The sequence below is a fragment of the Sapajus apella genome, unplaced genomic scaffold (assembly GCF_009761245.1).
Source record: "Sapajus apella isolate SASKATOON/1434 unplaced genomic scaffold, GSC_monkey_1.0 scaffold149, whole genome shotgun sequence".
NCBI classification, from domain to species: Eukaryota; Metazoa; Chordata; class Mammalia; order Primates; family Cebidae; genus Sapajus; species Sapajus apella.
This window is the reverse complement of record NW_022437089.1, coordinates 1573182-1595805: the sequence shown is the minus strand read 5'-3', so window position 1 is coordinate 1595805 and position 22624 is coordinate 1573182. Positions and strand designations below refer to the sequence as shown.

The 22624-nt window shown below is 39.1% G+C and overlaps 1 protein-coding gene across 4 annotated transcripts in view; it reads left to right on the top strand.

Annotated features, from left to right (window-relative positions):
* The window catches only part of F8 (coagulation factor VIII), a 191283-nt gene that overhangs the window by 83723 nt on the left and 84936 nt on the right, over nucleotides 1–22624 (top strand). For all 4 annotated transcript variants that reach the window (XM_032265302.1, XM_032265300.1, XM_032265301.1 and 1 more), the window contains exons 10-12: nucleotides 3800–3893; nucleotides 16742–16956; nucleotides 18747–18897. In XM_032265302.1, coding sequence (XP_032121193.1) covers nucleotides 3800–3893; nucleotides 16742–16956; nucleotides 18747–18897 — 460 coding nt within the window. The remainder of the gene's footprint in view (nucleotides 1–3799; nucleotides 3894–16741; nucleotides 16957–18746; nucleotides 18898–22624) is intronic.

Genomic DNA, 22624 nt, shown 5'->3' with positions numbered 1-22624 from the left:
AGGGGAGGGACAGTGGGAAGGGAGGTTGGGGAAGAATGACATGGGGAGAAATGCCAGATATAGGTGATGAGGGGATGGAGGCAGCAAACCACATTGCCATGTATGCACCTATGCAACAATACTGCATGATCTGCACATGTACCCCAGAACCTAATGTACAATAAAAAATATTTTTTAAAATAACCATTTAATTGTATACTTATAATGTGTGAATTTTGCAGTATATAAATTATACCTCAATAAACATATTTTAGGTGGACAAATTATCAGACAGAAAAACAGACAATATTGAAAGGAATGATAATTAAACTGTTATGATTATTACTGTGGTATACTTAATTACCTCTAAATTTACTGGTTAAAACAACAGCTGTTTTATTATTCTCATAGATTATTTGTATCAGGAGTTCAGGCAGGGCTCCATTGGGCAGTTATTTATCTCTTTGGCATTGACCAAGGTCACTTGATGTTGATCAGTAGATCTAGAGGGACCAAGACAGTTTCATTCATATATCTGGTACCTGAGTAGCAATGACTTGACAATTAGAACTACCAACCAGAGCACCTACATGTTGTCTGTCCATGTGACTTGTCTTCTTCATACTGTGGCGGCCTCAGAGCAGTAGGACTTCTTATATGGTGGCTCAAGGCTCCAACTGTGTGTTCTAGTTAACAAAGCAGAAAGTGCCTCACCTTTTGCAATAAGCTTCAGAAGTCATACAGCACTTTATGCCACAATCTCTTAGTTGAAAGCAGACAAAACCCACTTAGAATGAAGAAGAAGAAAAATTGGGCCCACTTCCTGATGAGAGAAGTGTCAAAGAATTGGGGACATGTTTTTTTTCCCCCATTTATTTTATTGCATTTTAGGTTTTGGGGTACATATGAAGAACATGGAAGATTGTTGCATAGGTACCCACGTGGCAGCGTGATTTGCTGCCTTCCTCCCCATCACCTACATCTGGCATCTCTCCCCTTGCTATCTCTCCCTCTCCCCAGCTCCCCACCCCCCACCGTCCCTCCCCTATTTCCCCCCAACTGACCCCAGTGTGTAGTGCTCTCCTCCCTGTGTCCATGTGTTCTCATTGTTCAACACCCGCCTATGAGTGAGAACATGCGGTGTTTGATCTTCTGCTCTTCTGTCAGTTTGCTGAGAATGATGGTTTCCAGGTTCATCCATGGGGGACATGTTTTAAAACTGCCTCATAGACTGACAGCTTACTTCTCTAGAGCCAAAAAGGAAGGAAGAAGACAATGAAATCTTATCTTTCACATATTGAAAGAAAATAACTATCAACCTAGCAAGAATTGCCCTTTTATTGGCAATTTATATCAATAATAAATAAATAAATAACTTTATATTAAAATTTAAAATGTAGGGTATAAAAAAGGAAATACCAACCACTTATTTTTTATTAGGTTAACATAGCATTTGGTTGTAAACCTAAGTCAGCATGAGAAAGGAAAATTAAAAGTACAGACCAATTGCATTATAAACATGGGTTCAAAAAATCCTAAACAAAATTTAATAAACCTAATACAGCAATATATTAAAAAGATAATATTATTATCAAGCTGACTTATCCCAGGAGTACTAGATTAATTTAACATTAGAAAATCAAATGTGACAATCTACTATATTAATACATAAAAGGAAAAATATAATTTGATAATTCCAATAGCTTCAGAAAAAGCATTTGTCAAAAGTCAACATCCATTCATAATAAAAACTCACAGGAAATTCGGATTACAAGGAAATACTTATCATTATCCTGATAAACATCTGGAAAAAACTTAAAATTGACAGATATCACCATCTCTACTTAATGTTATATTGGAAATCCTAGTCAGTGTTCTTTGGGCAAAAAATGGAAAAAAGTATTTTAATATTGGAAAGGATTAAACAAAACTGCTATTATTTGAAGCATCATTCTGCTGCTTACATGCAGGTAAGGAATCGGCTGTTTGCTAAATGACTGGGTTTTAAGATAAGAGCACAAGTGGAAGTTGCATTTTCATCCTCATATCACACACCTCAGATCTGGAGGTGGGATTGACATTTTCAGGGTTCTTCGCTGCAGCTTTCATGTTATTACTCTTCCTTGCTCTCTCTCTTTTGATCTAGGGTCTCACTGTCACCCAGGCTGGAATGCTGTGGTGTGATCACAGTTCACTACTGCCACCTCAGCCTCCCAAATAGCTGGGACTACAGGCATGCGTCACCATGCCCAGCTATTTTTTAATTTTTTGAGGAGATGAGGTCTCACTATATTGCCCAGGTTGGTCTTGAACTCTTGGGCTCAAAAAATCCTCCTGCCTTGGCTTCCCAAAGTGCTGGCATGAGCCACTGCACCTGGGCCTTTGTTTTCTTTTAAAGCTGGTGCAATCAGGCAATACCACCTGCAACCCTTGCTTAATGTTATGATCAACTGTCCTCTTGGTCATGCCTGCTCATTCACCGAAGATTTTATCTCCTGGAACACTATCTCTTTCTCTATTATCAGTGAATTTACTGCCCAAATAATGAAAAAGGCTGAGGGGAAGCAGTGTCCTCAGCAGACATCCAAATTTCAATTAGTGTGAGAAGGTGCAGAGAATACTTCCTGCAGCAACTGAAACAATAAAGAAATGGAAAGGGGCCTTTAGAGAGAAACCTAAGTACTGTCAGTCCTCCACATTGTCAACTGAAGAATCACAAGTTCATAAATTTGGAGAGAAAAGGGTTGCAGGCTGGGAAGTGTAGCCTCTGGCAGAAACTGGAAGCAAGCACTTTGAAGAATGAAGGATGAGACAGGAAGTTATGCTGAATGAGTTAGTTAAGTATACATATTTAACAGATTCCAGGAGGAGCTGTGAATATTTATGATGGGACACATGCAACCATGCATGTTACATACATTCCAAGTTCCCTTTGGGGTGGAGACTTTACATTTAGATGCGTGAAAATTAGGCTCTATATGTCAAAAGGTGAAACAAAGGACACAGAGGCAGCCTCTGTAAACTGGCCAGAGCCAGTTCTTGGTCACTGGTCTCTCATCACGAAGGAATGCTTGTCAGTTGTTGTGTCAAAACTGCAAAAAGGGAGGGGAATCCAGCACATCTTTAGAAAGGACTGGTTTCTGTTTAACCCTTAAGAAAGAAAGTCTAATGGCAGATTAGGGAGGGAGGGAGTGTAAGAAGGCATGCCTGATCTCCCATCCCACCATGGTCAGAAATTCAGTTTTTACGCCTTCTCTGGGGTCTCCTTGGCCAAGAAGGGGATCTCTTCTGTTGTTTGGGGATGCTTAAGATTTTATTTTTATTTTTCAATATCCATGGGTTTCTAGTCTCATATTCAAACAATCACGGATTGAAAGTATTCAAAGAACAACCCCAAAACGATAAAAGATAATACAACAATAAATAATAATACAAAGAAAAAATACAGTATAGCAACTGTTTACATAGCATTTACATTTTATTATGTTTCTATAAGAAATCTAGAGATGAGTTAAAGTACATGAGAGTATGTGCATAGGCTATAGTTATATGCAAATACTACATCATTTTACATAAGACACCAGAGTATCACAGATTTTGGTATCTGCAGGGATCCTGGAACCAATCCTCCATGCATGCCTAGGGACAGTCAGATGTCTGAACAATTTCATGAAAAGACCAAATATTTTGAGTTTTATGTAGGCTTAAATTACTATAATGTAGATAGAGGCCACTTTTGTTTATCTGGAGTTAGACCACAGTTTTCTTGTTGATTTTAGTTGTTTTAGAATTTGATCTTAGATCTCACTTATACTTTCAGATTATATTTAAGAATCAAGCAAGCCGACCATATAACATCTACCCTCATGGAATCACTGATGTCCGTCCTTTGTACTCAAGGAGATTATCGAAAGGTAAGTATTCCCTCGATTTATAGGTCTTTTTTACCTGTAGATACAGATGAGATCAATATCATCAATAACAACTAAAATTATGTTGGTCCTTTCTCCAGCTGTTGGCTAGACCTCAAGCTCCAGTCTAAAGTTATAAAAATCAATTATAGAAATCCTTAGGTGATGTTTCTTTTATTATTATTAATTACTTTTAAAAAATTTATTTATTATACTTCAAGTTCTGGGGTACATGTGCAGATCGTGCAGGTTTGTTACAGGGGTATACACATGTCATGGTGGTGGTTTGCTGCATCCATCCCGCCCCGTCACCTACATTAGATATTTCTCCTAGTGTTATCCGTCCCCAATCCCCCCACCCCCTGCTATTCCTCCCCTAGCCCTCCACCCCGCAGCCCTAGGTGTGATGTTTCCCTCCCTGTGTCCTTGTGTTCTCGTTGTTCAACACCCACTTATGAATGAGAACCTGCGGTGTTTGGTTTTCTGTTCTTGTGTCAGTTTGCTGAGAATGATGGTTTCCAGCTTCAACCATATCCCTGCAAAGGACATGAACTGATCCTTTTTTATGGCTGCATAGTATTCCATGGTGTATATGTGCCACATTTTCTTTATCCAGTCTATCATTGATGGGCATTTGGGTTGGTTCCAAGTCTTTGCTATGGTAAACAGTGCTGCGATAAACATATGTGTGCATATGTCTTTATAATAGAATGATTTATAATTCTTTGGGTATATACCCAGTAATGGGATTGCTGGGTCAAATGGTATTTTTATTTCTAGACCCTTGAGGAATCACCACACCATCTTCCACAATGGTTGAATTAATTTACACTCCCACCAACAGTGTAAAAGTCTTCCTATTTCTCCACATTCTCTCCAGCATCTGTTGTCTCCAGATTTTTTAATGATTGCCATTCTAACTGGCATGAGATGATATCTCAGTGTGGTTTTGATTTGCATTTCTCTAATGACTAGTGATGATGAGCATTTTTTCATATGTTTGTTGGCTGCATAAATGTCTTCTTTTGAAAAGTATCTGTTCCTATTCTTTGCCCACTTTTTGATGGGGTTGTTTTTTTCTTGTAAATTTGTTTAAGTTCTCCATAGAGTCTGGATACTAGCCCTTTGTCAGATGGGTTGATGATTGCAAAAATTTTTTCTCATTCTGTTGGTTGCCAGTTCATTCTATTGATAGTTTCTTTTGCTGTGCAGAAGTTCTGGAGTTTTATTAGATCCCACTTGTCTGTTTTGGCTTTTGTTGCCATTGCTTTTGGTGTTTTAGTGCGAAGTCCTTGCCCATGCCTATTTCCTGAATGGCATTGCCTAGGTTTTCTTCTAGAGTTTTTATGGTGTTAGGTCTTATGTTTAAATCTTTAATCCATCCTGAGTTAATTTTTGTATAAGGAATAAGGAAGGGATCCAGTTTCAGCTTTCTACCTATGGCTAGCCAGTTTTCCCAACAACATTTATTAAATAGGGAATCCTTTCCCCATTGCTTGTTTTTGTCAGGTTTGTCAAAGATGAGATGGTTGTAATCGTGAGGTGATGTTTCGTGTAAGTTAGTGAACAGTCACCTGATGTCTTTTTCCTGGTACCTAGTGGTGATGTTCAGATATTGCACAGCCAATGAGATTGGCACTTTTCCACTGCAACTGCTATAAATGCCCTAAAATCTTGAAGCTGGTTCTTTTGGCATTTAAGATAATTTTTTTTTTCTGAATACATTTTTCGGCTATATTCCAAACTTTTGGTATCTAGTAATCTCTTTTCATTTCTTTTTTTCTTTTTGAGACGGAGTTTCACTCTTGTTACCCAGGCTGGAGTGCAATGGCGCGATCTCGGCTCACCACAACCTCCGTCTTCTGGGTTCAAGCAATTCTCCTGCCTCAGCCTCCTGAGTAGCTGGGACTACAGGCGTGCGCCACTATGCCCAGCTAATTTTTGTATTTTTAGTAGAGACGGGGTTTCACCATGTTGAACAGGATGGTCTCGATCTCTTGACCTCGTGATCCACACGCCTCGGCCTCCCAAAGTGCTGGGATTACAAGCGTGAGCCACCGCGCCCGGCCTTCTTTTCATTTCCAAATAGTTCATGACTCCAGTTTTTATTTAGTATATTGTTTGTTGTTTAAAGATTTATGACATGTCTATCACATGGACTGCAGATTTTATTAATAAAAATGCCCCTTTTAGTTTTTTGTTCCTTAAATTGAATTCTATTTCACCAATTTTAGTATTGCCACATATGCTTACCTAATTTATCTTTTTCATGATATTAGTTTCTCATATTTTTATTCAGTTTGTATTTGCCATGGCCCATGAAAAGAGCGTACATATGGGTTTTATTTTCATGCCCAATCTCTATCTTTCAATAGGGGGTGTTACTACTGATATGTCTTTGTGTATTCTGATAATTTTATATTTTAATTGCAATTACTTTAGCCTTTTATTTCTTTTGTCAGTAGTTTTATTATATATATATATATTTAGTAGATTGGATGTTACATATATTTTTTCTATTCTTTAATTTTGGTTGGATATTTATCAAAATAATAGATGTGTATGCTTACAACTACAAAAGGGCGGCCTCCCTAGAGGCATCCATTTTTAAGAATTTCTGTTTTTGATTTTTGATGGTTATCTCCACATCTCTAAAAAGTTACTTATACTGCTAACTCTTTTTTTTCCCACATTTATTTATTTTATTGCATTTTAGGTTTTGGGGTACATATGAAGAACATGCAAAATTGTTGCATAGGTACACTCGTGGCAGTGTGATTTGCTGCCTTCCTCCCCATCACCTACATCTGGCATTTCTCCCCTTGCTATCTCTCCCCAGCTCCCCACCCCCTACCGTCCCTCCCCTATTTCCCCCAACTGACCCCAGTGTGTAGTGCTCCCCTCCCTGTGTCCATGTGTTCTCATCATTCAACACCCGCCTATGAGTGAGAACATGCGGTGTTTGATCTTCTGCCCTTCTGTCAGTTTGCTGAGAATGATGGTTTCCAGGTTCATCCATGTCCCTACAAAGGACCCAAACTCATCGTTTTTGATGGCTGCATAATATTCCATGGTGTATAGGTGCCACATTTTCCCTATCCAGTCTATAGTCGATGGGCATTTGGGTTGGTTCCAGGTCTTTGCTATTGTAAACAGTCCTGCAATGAACATTTGTGTGCATGTGTCCTTATAGTAGAACGATTTGTAATCCTTTGGATACATACCCAGTAATGAGATTGCTGGGTCAAATGGAATTTCTATTTCTAGGTCCTTGAGGAATCGCCACACTGTCTTCCACAATCGTTGAACTAATTTACACTCCCACCAACAGTGCAAAAGTGTTCCTATTTCTCCACATCCACTCCAGCATCTGTTGTGTCCAGACTTTTTAATGATCGCCATTCTAACTGGCATGAGATGGTATCTCAATGTTGTTTTGATTTGCATTTCTCTGATGACCAGTGATGATGAGCATTTTTTCATGTTTGTTGGCCTCATGTATGTCTTCTTTTGTAAAGTGTCTGTTCATATCCTTTGCGCACTTTTGAATGGGCTTGTTAGTTTTTTTCTTGTAAATCTGTTTTAGTTCTTTGTAAATTCTGGATATCAGCCCTTTGTCAGATGGGTAGACTGCAAAAATTTTTTCCCATTCTGTTGGTTGCCGATTCACTCTAATGACTGTTTCTTTTCCTGTGCAGAAGCTGTGGAGTTTGATTAGGTCCCATTTGTCTATTTTGGCTTTTGTTGTCAATGCTTTTGGTGTTTTGGTCATGAAGTCCTTGCCTACACCTATGTCCTGCATGGCTTTGCCTAGATTTTCTTCTAGGGTTTTTATGGTGTTAGGTCTTATGTTTAAGTCTTTAATCCATCTGGAGTTAATTTTAGTGTAAGGTGTCAGGAAGGGGTCCAGTTTCTGCTTTCTGCACATGGCTAGCCAGCTTTCCCAACACCATTTATTGAACAGGGAATCCTTTCCCCATTGCTTGTTTTTGTCTGGTTTGTCAAAGATCAGATGGTTGTAGATGTGTGGTGTTGCCTCCGAGACCTCTGTTCTGTTCCATTGGTCTATATCTCTGTTTTGGTACCAATACCATGCTGTTTTGATTACTGTAGCCTTGTAGTATAGTTTGAAGTCCGGTAGTGTGATGCCTCCAGCTTTGTTCTTTTTGCTTAGAATTGACTTGGCTATGCGGACTCTCTTTTGGTTCCATATGAAGGTTAAGGTGGTTTTTTCCAGTTCTGCAAAGAAGGTCATTGGTAGCTTGATGGGGATAGCATTGAATCTGTAAATTACTTTGGGCAGTATGGCCATTTTCACGATATTGATTCTTCCTAAACATGAACATGGAATGTTTCTCCATCTGTTTGTGCCCCCTCTTATTTCGTTGAGCAGTGGCTTGTAGTTCTCCTTGAAGAGGGCCTTTACGTTCCTTGTTAGTTTTATTCCTAGGTATTTTATTCTCTTTGTGGCAATTGTGAACGGAAGTTTGTTCTTGATTTGGCTCTCTTTAAGTCTGTTATTGGTGTATAGGAATGCATGTGATTTTTGCACATTGATTTTGTATCCTGAGACTTTGCTGAGGTTGCTTATCAGTTTAAGGAGATTTGGGGCTGAGACGATGGGGTCTTCTAGATATACAATCATGTCGTCTGCAAATAAAGACAATTTGACTTCCTCCTTTCCTATTTGAATGCCCTTTATTTCTTTTTCTTGCCTGATTGCTCTGGCTAGAACTTCTAATACTATATTGAATAGCAGTGGTGAGAGGGGGCATCCTTGTCTGGTGCCACATTTCAAGGGGAATGGCTCCAGTTTTTGCCCATTCAGTATATTGGCTGTTGGTTTGTCATAAATAGCTTTTGTTATTTTGAGATATGTTCCATCAATTCCTAGCTTATTGAGGGTTTTTAGCATAAAGGACTGTTGAATTTTGTCAAAGGTCTTCTCTGCATGAATTGAGACAATCATGTGGTTTTTTTGACTTTGGTTCTGTTTATGTGGTGAATTACGTTTATAGACTTGCGTATGTTGAACCAGCCTTGCATCCCCGGGATGAAGCCTACTTGATCATGGTGGATAAGCTTTTTGATGTGCTGTTGCAATTGGCTTGTCAGTATTTTATTGAAGATTTTTGCATCTATGTTCATCATGGATATTGGCCTGAAGTTTTCTTTTCTTGTTGAGTCTCTGCCGGGTTTTGGAATCAGGATGATGTTGGTCTCATAAAATGATTTGGGAAGCATTCCCTCTTTTTGTATTGTTTGGAATAGTTTCTGAAGGAATGGTACCAGCTCCTCTTTGTATGTCTGGTAGAATTCGGCTGTGAACCCGTCTGGACCTGGTATTTGTGGGTGGTAAACTCTTAATTGCTGCCTCAACTTCAGACCTTGTTATGGGTCTGTTCAGGGTTTCGACTTCTTCCTGGTTTAGGCTTGGGAGGAGGCAAGTGTCCAGGAATTTATCCATCTCTTCCAGGTTTATTAGTTTATGTGCATAGAGTTGTTTGTAGTAATCTCTGATGATGGTTTGAATTTCTGTGGAATCTGTGGTGATAGCCCCTTTATTGTTTTTTATTGCATCAATTTGGTTATTCTCTCTTTTCTTTTTTATTAATCTGGCTAGTGGTCTGTCTATTTTGTTGATCTTTTCAAAAAACCAGCTCCTGGATTTATTGATTTTTTGAAGGATTTTTTGTGTCTCTATCTCCTTCAGTTCTGCTCTGATCTTAGCTATTTCTTGTCTTCTGCTAGACTTTGAGGTTTTTTGATCTTGCTCCTCTAGCTCTTTCAGTTTTGATGATAGGGTGTCAATTTTTGATCTCGCCTTGCTTCTCATGTGGGCACTTATTGCTATGTATTTTCCTCTAGAGACTGCTTTAAATGTGTCCCAGAGATTCTGGTATGTTGTGTATTCATTCTCGTTGGTTTCGAAGAACATCTTTATTTCTGTCTTCATTTCATTGTTTATCCAGTCAACATTCAAGAGCAAGTTATTCAGTTTCCATGAAGCTCTGCAGTTCTGGGTTAGTTTTTGAATTCTGAGTTCTAACTTGATTGCACTGTGGTCTGAGAGACTGTTTGTTACGATTTCCGTTCTTTTGCATTTGCTGAGGAGTGATTTACTCCCAATTATGTGGTCATTTTTAGAGTAGGTGTGATGTGGTGCTGAGAAGAATGTATATTCTGTGGATTTGGGGTGGAGAGTTCTGTAAATGTCTATTAGGTTTGCTTGGTCCAGGTCTGAATTCAAGTCCTGGATATCCTTGTTAATTTTCTGTCTGGTTGATCTGCCTAATATTGACAGTGGGGTGTTAAAGTCTCCCACTATTATTGTGTGGGAGTCTAAGTCTCTTTGTAAGTCATTAAGAACTTGCCTTATGTATCTGGGTGCTCCTGTATTGGGTGCGTATATATTTAGGATCGTTAGCTCTTCTTATTCCATTGATCCTTTTACCATTATGTAATGTCCCTCTTTGTCTCTTATGATCTTTGTTGCTTTAAAGTCTAATTTATCAGAGATGAGAATTGCAGCTCCTGCTTTTTTTTTTTTGCTCTCCATTTGCTTGGTAAATCTTCCTCCATCCCTTTATTTTGAGCCTTTGTGTATCCTTGCATGTGAGATGGGTTTCCTGGATACAGCACACCGATGGGTTTTGGCTTTTTATCCAGTTTGCCAGTCTGTGTCTTTTGACTGGGGCATTTAGTCCATTTACATTTAGGGTTAATATTGTTATGTGTGAATTTGATACTGCCATTTTGGTGCTAGCTGTGTGTTTTGCCCTTTAGTTGAGCTGGTACTTGTTGTTCCTTTATATTTGTGTAGAGCCTCTTTCAGGAGCTCTTGTAGAGCTGGCCTGGTGGTGATGAAATCTCTGAGTACTTGCATTTTCACAAAGGATTTTATTTTTCCTTCACTTATGAAGCTTAGTTTGGCTGGATAGGAGATTCTGGGTTGAAAGTTCTTTTCTTTAAGGATGTTGAATATTGGCCCCCACTCTCTTCTGGCTTGTAGGGTTTCTGCTGAGAGATCTGCTGTGAGTCTGATGGGCTTTCCTTTGTGGGTAACCCGACCTTTCTCTCTGGCTGCCCTTAGTATTTTCTCCTTCGTTTCAACCCTGGTGAATCTGACGATTATGTGCCTTGGGGTTGCTCTTCTTGACGAATATCTTTGTGGTGTTCTCTGTATTTCCTGGACTTGAATGTTTGCCTGCCTTGCTAGGTTGGGGAAGTTTTCCTGGATAATATCCTGAAGAGTATTTTCCAGCTTGGATTCATTCTCTTTTTCACATTCAGGTACGCCTATCAAACGTAGATTAGGTCTTTTCTCTTAGTCCCACATTTCTTAGAGATTTTGTTCATTCCTTTTTACCCTTTTTTCTCCAGTCTTGCCTTCCCGTTTTATTTCATTGAGTTGATCTTCGACCTCTGATATCCTTTCTTCTGCCTGGTCAATTCGGCTGTTGATACTTGTGCATGCTTCGTGAAGTTCTCGTGTTGCATTTTTCAGCTCCATCAATTCATTTATATTCCTTTCTATTTTGTCCATTCTCATTAGCATTTCATCAAATCTTTTTTCAAGGTTCTTAGTTTCTTTGTATTTGGTTAGAACATGTTCTTTAAGTTCACAGAAGTTTCTTACTACCCACTTTCTGAAGTCTGATTCTGTCATTTCATCACACTCGTTCTCCCTCCGACCTTGTTCCCTTGCTGGTGAGGCGTTGTGATCCCTTGTAGGAGGAGAGGTGTTCTGGTTTCGGGCGTTTTCATCCTTTTTGCACCGGTTTCTTCCCATCTTTAAGGATTTATCCACCTGTCGACTTTGTACTTGCTGGCTTTCAGATTGGGTCTCAAATCTTTCAGATTGACGTTCTGTTTGTTGATGATGAGGTTATTTCTGTTTCTTGGTTTTCCTTCTGACAGTCTGGCCCCTCTGCTCTAGGTTTGCTGAGGTTCACTCCAGGCCCTGCTTGCCTGAGGTTCACCTGCAGCAGCTGCTGAACAGTAAGGGCTGTTACCAGTTTTCTTCTTCTGCTATCTTTGTCCCAGAAGGATACCCGCCTAGTGTCAATCTGATCTCTCCTTTATGAGGTGTCTCTTTGGATATATAGGGGTGAGGGAGCTGCTTGAGGAGACGGTCTCTTCTTTATAGGAGCTCAAATGGTGAGCTGTGAGCTCTGTTGTTCAGTAAGAGCTGCTGGGCAGGTACGTTTAGGTCTGCTGCAGCAGAATTCATAAACTGCTTTTTGTTCCCAGGTGCTCTGTCCCAGGGATTTAGGGCTTTATTTATAAGTTTCCATTATGCTGCTGCCTTCTTTTTTTTTTCCTTCAGACCTGCCCAGCCCAGCAAGGAGGCAGCCTAGTCACTGTCTGCCTGTAGAGGCTTTGCTGAGCTGCTGTGGGCTGCGCCCCGCTGCCGAGTGAACTTCCCTGCAGTCCTGTTTATATGGGTGTAGTTAGAACTACTTTGGCGATGGTGGCCCGCCTCTGTTGAGGCGGAGTCTCTCTGCTGTGGCGGGTTACCCTGGCAACTGCGGGCTGCCTCAGCAATGGCGGGTTGGCTTGGCAACGGCGGGCTGCCTCAGCATTGGCCGACTACCTCCGTCGTGGTGGGCTGCCTTGCTAGTGGCGGACGCCCCTGCCCCACAGAGCTGGACCGTCCCGGGTTCAGCTGCGCTGGCTGTGAAACTCTCAATCCAGAGTTTCTGATTGCTGTTCTTTTGTGGGGGTCGGACCAGCCGAGCCTGATCGCCTGGCTCCCTGCCTCAGAGCCTTTTTTAAGTTGGTGTTCCAGTCGCCTGTTGAAGAGGTGCCGGGGTCTGTTTGTTTTCCCCTGCGGCCACTCACTGCGCAGGCTTAAACAGCGGCACTGAGGTTTGTGGCGCCTTTTTTTTTTTTTTTTGCCCTGGAATCTACTGTCCTGGTTCTCTGCTCAGTCCCCTTTTTAATCAGACGAATGAGCGACTTCCCGTGGCTCCAGTCGCCAGCCAAAAGGGCACCCGGACCAATGTATTTTGTACAGAGAACCACGGCTCCGGGGCGCCGACAAAGCAGCCGCATGGGGCAAAGCAGTGGCGTTGGCCGGCACGGCCGAAACAGCCGTGCTGGTGACGGTGGAGCTCCTCTGCCTGGGAATTTCCTAGTCTGTGGGCAATAAAAATGTGGCGTCCACTCACCCTCTGCGCTTTCACTGGGAGCTGCAATCCTGAGCTGTTCTTAAACGGCCATCTTGGATCCTCCTGTACTGCTAACTCTTTGTTTTTCAACTTGTGACATTATATACTTACTTTGTTTTGTGTGAAGTGAGTACTTAATACTGTGCTGCTTTCCATTCAAGTTGTTTCAGTTTTATCAGTGTTTTCAGTTCCTCAATTGGCTATCATTAGAACTTTAAAAATATACTAAACATCCACGTTTAGTAATATATTTTCAATCCATGATTGGATTTTTCCAATCATGATTGGAAAATATATTTTGACTCCATATTTTATAAATTAAGGATGTTAAAAACTGTACCCCTTAATTTTCCTCTCCCCAAACCTTTCTTTTCTTTACTGCTGCTAGCCATTCCTTTACTTTTACAAAAGAACTTGTTAACATTTACATTTTGTACTGTAATTTGAAATAACTCTTCCTTGCTTTGTATGTTTTCTCTAAAACTTAAAAAATTTAAAAAAAGCATTTGTATTATTTTAGTATTTAAGTTTCTTTTTATAAATGTTAACTGCAGAACTAGGTAATATGATATGATTACTCCCTTTTCTACAGCTCAAGTGATTTTACTATTAAGATAAAATAATATGTGGAAGGAAAAAAGTTGATCTCATAGAAGTAGAGATAAAATAATGGTTACTAGAGGCTAAAGAGGGGAAGGGGAGGCAGAAATAGCAAAAGGTTGGTTAATGGATGCAAAATTCCAGCTAGATAGGAGGCATAAGTGTTAAGGTTCTATAGCCCTGTAGGGTGACTGTAGTCAACAATAACATATATTTTCAAATAGCTACATGACATGATTTGGAATGTTCCCAACACAAAGAAATGATAAACGTTTAAGGTGATGGATATGTACTAATTACCCTAGTTCAATCATTACACGTGTATACATGTATTGAAATATTACTCTGTACCCCGTAAATATGTAAAATTAACATGTGTCAAAAAAATTAAAAGATCAAATAGATTCTCCTTCCTTATTCCCCATCAGTAGTTTGACATCATGCTAAATTTTAGCTTTTATATTAGGACCATATTGATCTTATAATATTTGTGTCTGTATCCTGAAGTAAGACTTTCTTTTTTTTTATTAGGAAAAGAAATGTATGCTTCTTCACCATATTTCTTAGACCTTTCAGCTTCATAATCATTCCATTTATTGCTTGGTATCCAAATCTTTTTTTTCTTTGAGACAGGGACTTGCTCTGTCACCCAGGCTGCAGTGCAGTGGCACGATCTCAGCTCACTGAAACCTCCACCTTCCAGGTTCAGGCTATCGTCCCACCTCAGCCTCCTGAGTAGCTGGGACCACAGGCGCACGCCACCATGCCCAGCTAATTTTTTTTTGCATTTTTATGTAGAAATGGGGTCTTATCTTGTTGCCCAGTCTGGTCTTGAATTCCTGAGTTGAAGATATCTGCCTGCCTTGGCCTCCCAAAGTGCTGGGACCAAACCTTTTTCTTCTTAAAGACATTCTTGCAGTTAATGGCATTAACTTCTCTTCTCTTGTACATTTCTATTTTTTTTATTTCTTCTCTTGTTTTTCTGGAAGTATATCCTCATGTAACCTTTAAATACGTAGTACATAGAAGGTAAACTTTCTGAATCCTTCAGTGTCACATGATGGATAGACAGGCTGGTTATAAAAATTTTTCCACCGGGTGCAATGGCTCACACCTGTAATCCCAGCACTTTGGGAGGCCAAGGCGGGCAGATCACTTGAGGTCACAAGTTCAACATCAGCCTGGCCAACATGGTGAAACGCCATCTGTACTAAAAATACAAAACAATTAGCTGTGCATGGTGGTGTGCACCTGTAATCCAAGCTACTCAGGAGGCTGAGGCAGGAGAATTGCTTGAACCCGGGAGGTGGATGTTGCAGTGAGCCAAGATCACACCACTGCACTCCAGCCTGGGCAACAGAACAAGACTCCATCTAAAAAAAATTTTTTTCCTTCCACTTTTTTCTAATATTTATTATTGCTGATAAGAATTCTAATGCCAGTTTTATTTGCATTTCTTTATGGAAGAAGGGCATAGTTACAGAGTTCTGGGGAGATTTTGAATGTGTATCCTGAAATTTGGAGGCATACATGATACAGTTACTGGTAACCTGCTTTCTCCATGGAGAATTTTGAAGTCTGTAATGCCCATAATAGTGGGCAAGAAGAGAGGGCAAGAGTGGAGCAGCTTGCCTTTCTTCTGTTTGACATGAGTTTCCTCTGTAACAAGTGAATACTGCTGAAAGTAGCTGGGCTTTATCTCTTTTGAAGATGTTCTGCCCAAGAACGCAGCTAAGCAGGCTGAGGAGATAGCAGAACCAATAGTCTTGGATATATCACTGAAAGTAATAAGAGCTGATGGGGAGAGGAGCATTGCAGAAGAATAGCTGAAGGAAACCTCTCTCATGACATAGAACCATGTAGTGCTCAGGTCCCCGTGGTAACTCTAAAGAAACCATACATGTATCCTGTGAAAAGCCCAGCATTTGGACACCTCCTACACAGAGAGCACTGATGACCAAATAGTGTTGTCAAAGATAGAGCAGCAGGACCTATTAAACAAGACTCTGTTTGCCCTTTCTTCTAATATCTACCCTCCCTCACCCTGAGTTCCTGGAAAAGGGAAGAGAAGGCTGATAAATATTGAAAGAACATACTACAGCATTCCCTTTTCTTTTTCTGTTTTTTTTTTTTTTTTTGAGACAGAATCTCGCTCTGTTACTCAGGCTGGAGTGCATTGGTGCAATATTGGCTCACTGCAATCTCTGCCTCTTGGGTTCAAGCGATTCTCATGCCTCAGCCTCCCAAGTAGCTGGGATTATAAGTGCCTGCCACCACACCTGGCTAATTTTTGTATTTTTAGTAGAGACAGGATTTCACCATGTTGGCCAGGCTGGTCTCGAACTCCTGACCTCAACACCATTCCCTTTCTATAGGTTCTCTAACCATATATCAGGCATAACCTAGTAAGATGAGGAAAAGCTTAGAATGAATATAAAATTATAATTTTGATTTGTATTGAATCTTCAGGTATTAAACATACCCAAAATGAGGCTTAATTACTAAAATCAGTTCTTGTCCTAAGGATCCATTACCTTGAAGGCAGATCTTAGTTCTTGCTTCCTTTCCTCACAGAGGTCAGATACTACATCTTAAAACTCCAATGCCAAGCTCTTTGGCGTATATTCAGACCTGAAACTTTCACAGTGAACCAGATAATCAATTACAGCTTTTCACTTTTTTATATATACATTAAGTTTGGTGAGAGTGTAAATTAGTTCAACAATTGTGGAAGACAGTGTGGCAATTCCTCAAGGATCTAGAACTAGAAATACCATTTGACCCAGCAATCCCATTACTAGGTATATGCCCAAAGGATTATAAATCATTCTATTATAAAGACACATGCACACATATATTTATTGTGGCACTGTTCACAATAGCAAAGATTTGGAACCAACCCAAATGCCCATCAATGACAGCTTTTTACTTTTTTTAAAAAATTGTGTGAATCTTAAAATTATAATGTGTGACTTTAGCTTCCACTTGCTGATTTGTAGAACCCTTGCAATAACATGATTACCAATATGTGGCTTGCTGTACTCTAATTGAGCTATGTCTGGGTTTGCTTGTGGGTAGGTGTAAAACATTTGAAGGATTTTCCAATTCTGCCAGGAGAAATATTCAAATATAAGTGGACAGTGACTGTAGAAGATGGGCCAACTAAATCAGATCCTCGGTGCCTGACACGCTATTACTCTAGTTTCATTAATATGGAGAGAGATCTAGCTTCAGGACTCATTGGCCCTCTCCTCATCTGCTACAAAGAATCTGTGGATCAAAGAGGAAACCAGGTGAGTTCTCGCCTTTCCAAGTGCTAGCATTGAAGCTAAAAATGAGATGCACATAAATTCTCAGTATATGTCCCCTTATAACCTGAAGAAAATATAGTGGTTTGCGGTATAGGTCAGTAAAAGAAAGGAGGTTAGCTTTTACTGAATTTGAGTTTAGTGTAGTAAACTTGCCTGCTGGATTGATAGGCCATAGAATGTAGGCTGTAGATTCTTCCTATAATACTCATTCCCAGTCTGGGATTTAGCTCTCTCTAGGTGATCCTCCCCATTTTTGCATGTCCAATTACCACCTGTTTTCAGATGACCCACAAATTTATATCTACAGCCTAGATTTTTCCCATGGACATCTCCTGTTGTGGGTGACTCAAAAGCACCTCAAAATTAACATGTCTGCAGTATGTAGCACAGTGCATGGCACTTAGTAAGAGCTTAATAGACTGGATGTGGTGGCTCACGCCTGTAATCACAGCACTTTGGGAGGCTGAGGCAGGAGGATTTCTTGAGTTCAGGATTTCAAGACCATCCTGGGCAAAATAGTAAGACCTTGTGTCTACAAAAAAAAAAAAAAAAAAAAAAAAAAAACCTGGGTTAGGCAGCTTGTGCCTGTAGTTCCACCTACTCAGGAGGCTGAGGTGGAAAGATTGTTTGAGCCCAGGTCAAGACTACAGTAAGCGAAGACTGTGCCACCACACTCCAACCTGGGTGAAAAGTGAGACCCTGTCTCAAATTAAAAAAAGAGTTTAATAAATATTTTTGGGCAAAACACAGGGAAAAACAAAAACTCATACAAACTTCACAAAAACTCATTGCTTGGCCCCAGAATAATTCATTGCCATATTGTTGAGGCTTGACTACATGTCTACTTGATTATATTTATGATACATAAGATCCCTACTAGTCTAAAAACATTTCATTTGTTTAGAGAGAAAAGTATATGAACTTTGGTGCCAATAAAACATGCAGCACATAAACTCAGAAAAGTATAAATTAGGGCAAGTACTTGTCCTGACTGATTTTTCCTAATTACAGGTCTTTTTGCCACTTTTGGAAAGAGAACTGAAATATTCTTCTATATTCTCCAGTCTCCTCCCTTCAGTATTTTGGTTTCTATAGCTATAGATTATAAAAAATGAAGTTTATACATATTAGTGAGGTTTACATATGAAATCTTAGCAGATCCAATTAGCAAGCACTAACTCATAAATCTGGTTCATATACAAACTGCTCTTCTGGAAAAAAATTTGAATGTTTTAAACTGAAAATTTAAGGTTTTAGTGTTGTTCGACATTTTTGTGGTTCACCTTATCATTGTTATTTGATTTCTGTATTTCTATTTTTAATTTTTTATAGCCTTGTAGGAGGCCAGTTGCTAGACGGAAGTTTTGCAAAGTCATTATCTCTTTTGACTTAACTAACTTGTTTAACAAAGACACCGAATAATCACTTGGGTCTTTAAAGAGTTAAATCTTCTAATCTGAACATGTAGAGAATAAGGCTGTAGACTGTACCAAAAAATTAGCCAGCATAGGGCCTTGGATACAGAAAAAACCAAGTTCAGTGGAATCAGTCACCCTCTTGTCCTGGGGACACATTTGCTGTAAGCATATACTCACTGCTCATAGCACCCACCCCCAACTCCCAAGCCTTGGTACATGCCTAAGAGGAAATGGAATTAAACTAAAGGATCAGATATATCACATACATGCCATCGCTGTCATCATAGACTGCTAGCTCCTACCTGACAACATCAGTAGCATTTCTTTACCCCTTTCAATATATGTAATTAACAGATGATGTCAGACAAGAGGAATGTCATCCTATTTTCTGTATTTGATGAGAATCAAAGCTGGTACCTCACAGAGAATATGGAACGCTTTCTCCCCAATGCAGCTGGAGTGCAGCTTGAGGATCCAGACTTCCAAGCCTCCAACATCATGCATAGTGAGTAAAGCAGCACTTAAGTCCAGTGAGCATTGGATGAAGAAAATTGATGTAACCAAAGTGATGTCCAGATAATGAATGCATTTTATGTGCATATAAATCTAACAACTATGTTACCTAAAAATGTTTAATTTATACACAAATACATGTGATCGTATAATCCATATTTTAAAAATTTGGTCACTATTTTCTCCTTTCAATATTTACTTGGTTCCCCCCTCCCTTTTAATTCCCCATCTCTTTCTATATTATATCTTTTCAGCAACCATTCTATGTCCAGGTAACACATTTTAAAACATATTTTCTCTATAATTATATAATCATATATAAAAACATACATATATTGTATTAGTCTTCTAGTGCTGCCATAATAAAGTACTGCAGATTGGGTGGCTTAATCATCAGCAGAGATCTATTGTCTTACAGCTCTGGAGGCTACAAGTTTGAGATCAGGATGTTGGCAGCGGCTTCTCTCCTTGTCTTGTAGATGGTTTTCTCCCTTGTCTTCACATGGTTTCTCCTTTATATGTCTTTGTCCTAATCTCCTCTTCTAATGAAGATACAAGTAATGTTGGGCTAGGGCCCTCCCTAATGACCTTATTTTAACCAACCACCTATTTAAAGACAGTATCTCCAAGTATAGTCACATGCTGAGGTACTGGGGTTTAGGACTACAAGGTATAAATTTGGGATGGGGTAACATAAGTCAGCCCATTGCATACATACACATGCATATATGTTTTTATATACCCACAAATCTGAATGGGCAAAAATATGATACAAAAAATTCCAATTGCACTATCCTACAGGGAAATGCAAAATATAATAACAATGAGATAGCACTTTATACCCATGAAACTGCCAAAATTATAATTACCAGTGGGCTTGTGAATAAAAGAGTGTTCTCATGTCGTATTGGTGGATAACTAATATAGTCTTTTCAAAACCAATATATGCCTTTTAAAATTCTGATTATTAAGATGTTTAAGATGGAGCGAGCACACATTTCCTTGTGTGTCCCACTGGATGCAACTAAAATTCCTGAACGAAACATATGGACACCTACCTGTCTGAGAACCTTGGAAAGTTATAATGTGGGCTATACTCACCTACCAGAATGTGGCATGTGTTTCAATTCTATTCCCCTCATCTCAAAGTTTTAGTCCTTTAGCTTTGGGTTGAGCCTCATATTAAGCCTGAATTTTAGTAATAGCAATCTATTATTCTCCAAAGTCCTTTACTATCCATTATTTTAAAAATTTTGAGTTTGTTTAGTCCTTTTAGTTGCATTTTTATTTCTTATATAGTGCAGGGTATTGCTTTCCTTCTGAATGATTCCGATTTGACATTTGTGCAAGAGTCTAGTGCTTAGTATTTAATTCTAGTGGCTCAGAGCTTTTTTCTTTTCTCCTTCTTCTCTCCAGCCTTATGGCTTTGGTTTAGAATTCCTTCAGCCTCATAGAACATTGTATTTTATAATTTACTTATTGTGTTATATACTATATATTTGTTCTTTTATTTTTTTCTATTCATCATTTTTTCCTTTCCCACCACTTCTTTTTCCAAGTAGAATGGGCGCCTACCACAGTATCTGGACAGTTAAAGCATATCATTTTCATGGAGACAGTGATTAAAACAAGAGATATATAGTGACATTAGTAGAGCCAAAAAACATTTTCACTGAAAATGAGATGTTGGGAGAAAAGAAGTATTTTTTTCCTCTGGGATTTCTAATATAGCTTCTGGTGGAGGTAAGAGTCTGGACTCAAGAAAGAAGAGATTGGAGTTGGGAAAGAGTGCAGGGGGAGACACAGAGGCAGAGGCCAAGAGACACAGGGAAGGATCTTGAGAAGAAGAGTCCAGGAAGAAAGATGCTAAGGCAGAGGGATAAGAAAAGAAGAAAACTAAAAAGACCAGGAGAAGGGAGACCCAAACAATAAACCACTCAAATTTCCGTTAGCAGTAAAATGGATTATCTATTTTTATACAATGAAATACTATGTGACAATGAAGATTCACAAAATAAGCTATATACAACAATATGAATAAATATCACAAGCAAAATTTTTAGTAAAATGGTAAGTATCAAAAGAATACGTACAGTATTATATTATTTACATAAAGTTCAAAAATGGGCAAATTTAAGTTATCTTGTTTAGGAATACACAGGAAGAAAAGTATAAAGGGTAGTAAGGACATGATTATCATAAAAGACAAGATAGTGACTACCTCTTAGAAAGAATTCATTTGAGAATGAACACATGTGTTTTGTGGGGATACCAGCAATATTGTATTTCACGACCTAGGTGTTTTTTTCATAATTTTGTGTTTTAAAAAATTGTAGGATTTAGGATTTATTTTGTAGATGGATCCTACAAATGATAGGGAAATTGCAGTAGGAATGAAGAGGAAGTGACATGTACAGGATTTGTTTAGAAAACAGAATGCACAAGATATGGTAAATAATTAGCTATATTTGGTAAAGGACCAAGAGGATTCATGGATGATCACCAAATTTTGGATGTGGGTAATTATGAGGAGAGACAGACAAAATGGAAGAAAGAGTATTTAAAGAAATGATAGCAGAAAACTTTCCAAATCTGGGGCAAGATGTAAATATCCACATACAAGAAGCTCAAAGATCTCTAGTCAGATTAGATTCAAACAAGAGAATACCAAGACACATTACAATCAAGCTATCGAATATCAAAGACAAAATGAGAATCCTGAAAGAAAAAAAAAGAAGCAAATCACATGTAAGGAAATTCCAGTAAGGCTAGCAGCAGATTTCTCAACAGAAACTTCACAGGTCAGAAGAAGGTGGAATGATATATTCAAAGTGCTGAAGGAAAAGAGTGCCAACTGAGAAAACTTTACCCAGAAAATGTGTTCTTCAGAAATGAAGAGAGATAAAGACTTTGCCAGACAATTCCAGTTAGACAAGAGGAATAAAGTAAAGACATTTATTGTACACTGTGGTGACTACAGTTAGTAACAATCTACTGTATACTAGAAATTTGCTATGAGAGTAGATTTCAAGTGTTCTCACCAGAAAAATAAGTTTGTGAAGTAATGCATATGTTAATAGCTCGATTTAGCCATTCCAATATATTATACATATATAAACATTGTGATGTACATCATAAATAGATTCTATTTTTCCCTTTCAATTAAAATATAAATTTAAAACGAGTGGATAGAGAAGAATTAGCCATTCTAGTAATTAAGCCTGAGGAAGGTTTACATTCCAGTGATTTCAGGTAACTGTTATGCAAGTTAATGAATAAACCAGATAGTATGAAATTAAAAGGTGTGGTGGCTCACGCCTGTAATCTCAGCACTTTGGGAGGCTGAGGTGGGTGGATCATGAGGTCAGGAGATCGAGACCATCCTGGCTAACATGGTGAAACCCCGTCTCTACTAAAAATACAAAAAGTTAGCCAGGCATGGTGGCATGCACCTGCAGTCCCAGCTACTCGGGAGGCTGAGGCAGAAAAATCACTTGAACCAGGAGGTGGAGGTTGCAGTTGAGCCGAGATTGCTCCGCTGCACTCGAGCCTGGGCAACAGAGCCAGACTTCATCTCAAAAAAAAAAAAAAAAAAAAAAAAGCATCCAACATTATTAGATATCATGCCCTAGTCTAACTAAGGCTGTAACTGTGCCTAAAAAGTGAGAAACCAGGCCAATGATTTATTTATTTTCTGCTACAAGCACGTGTGTTGCCCC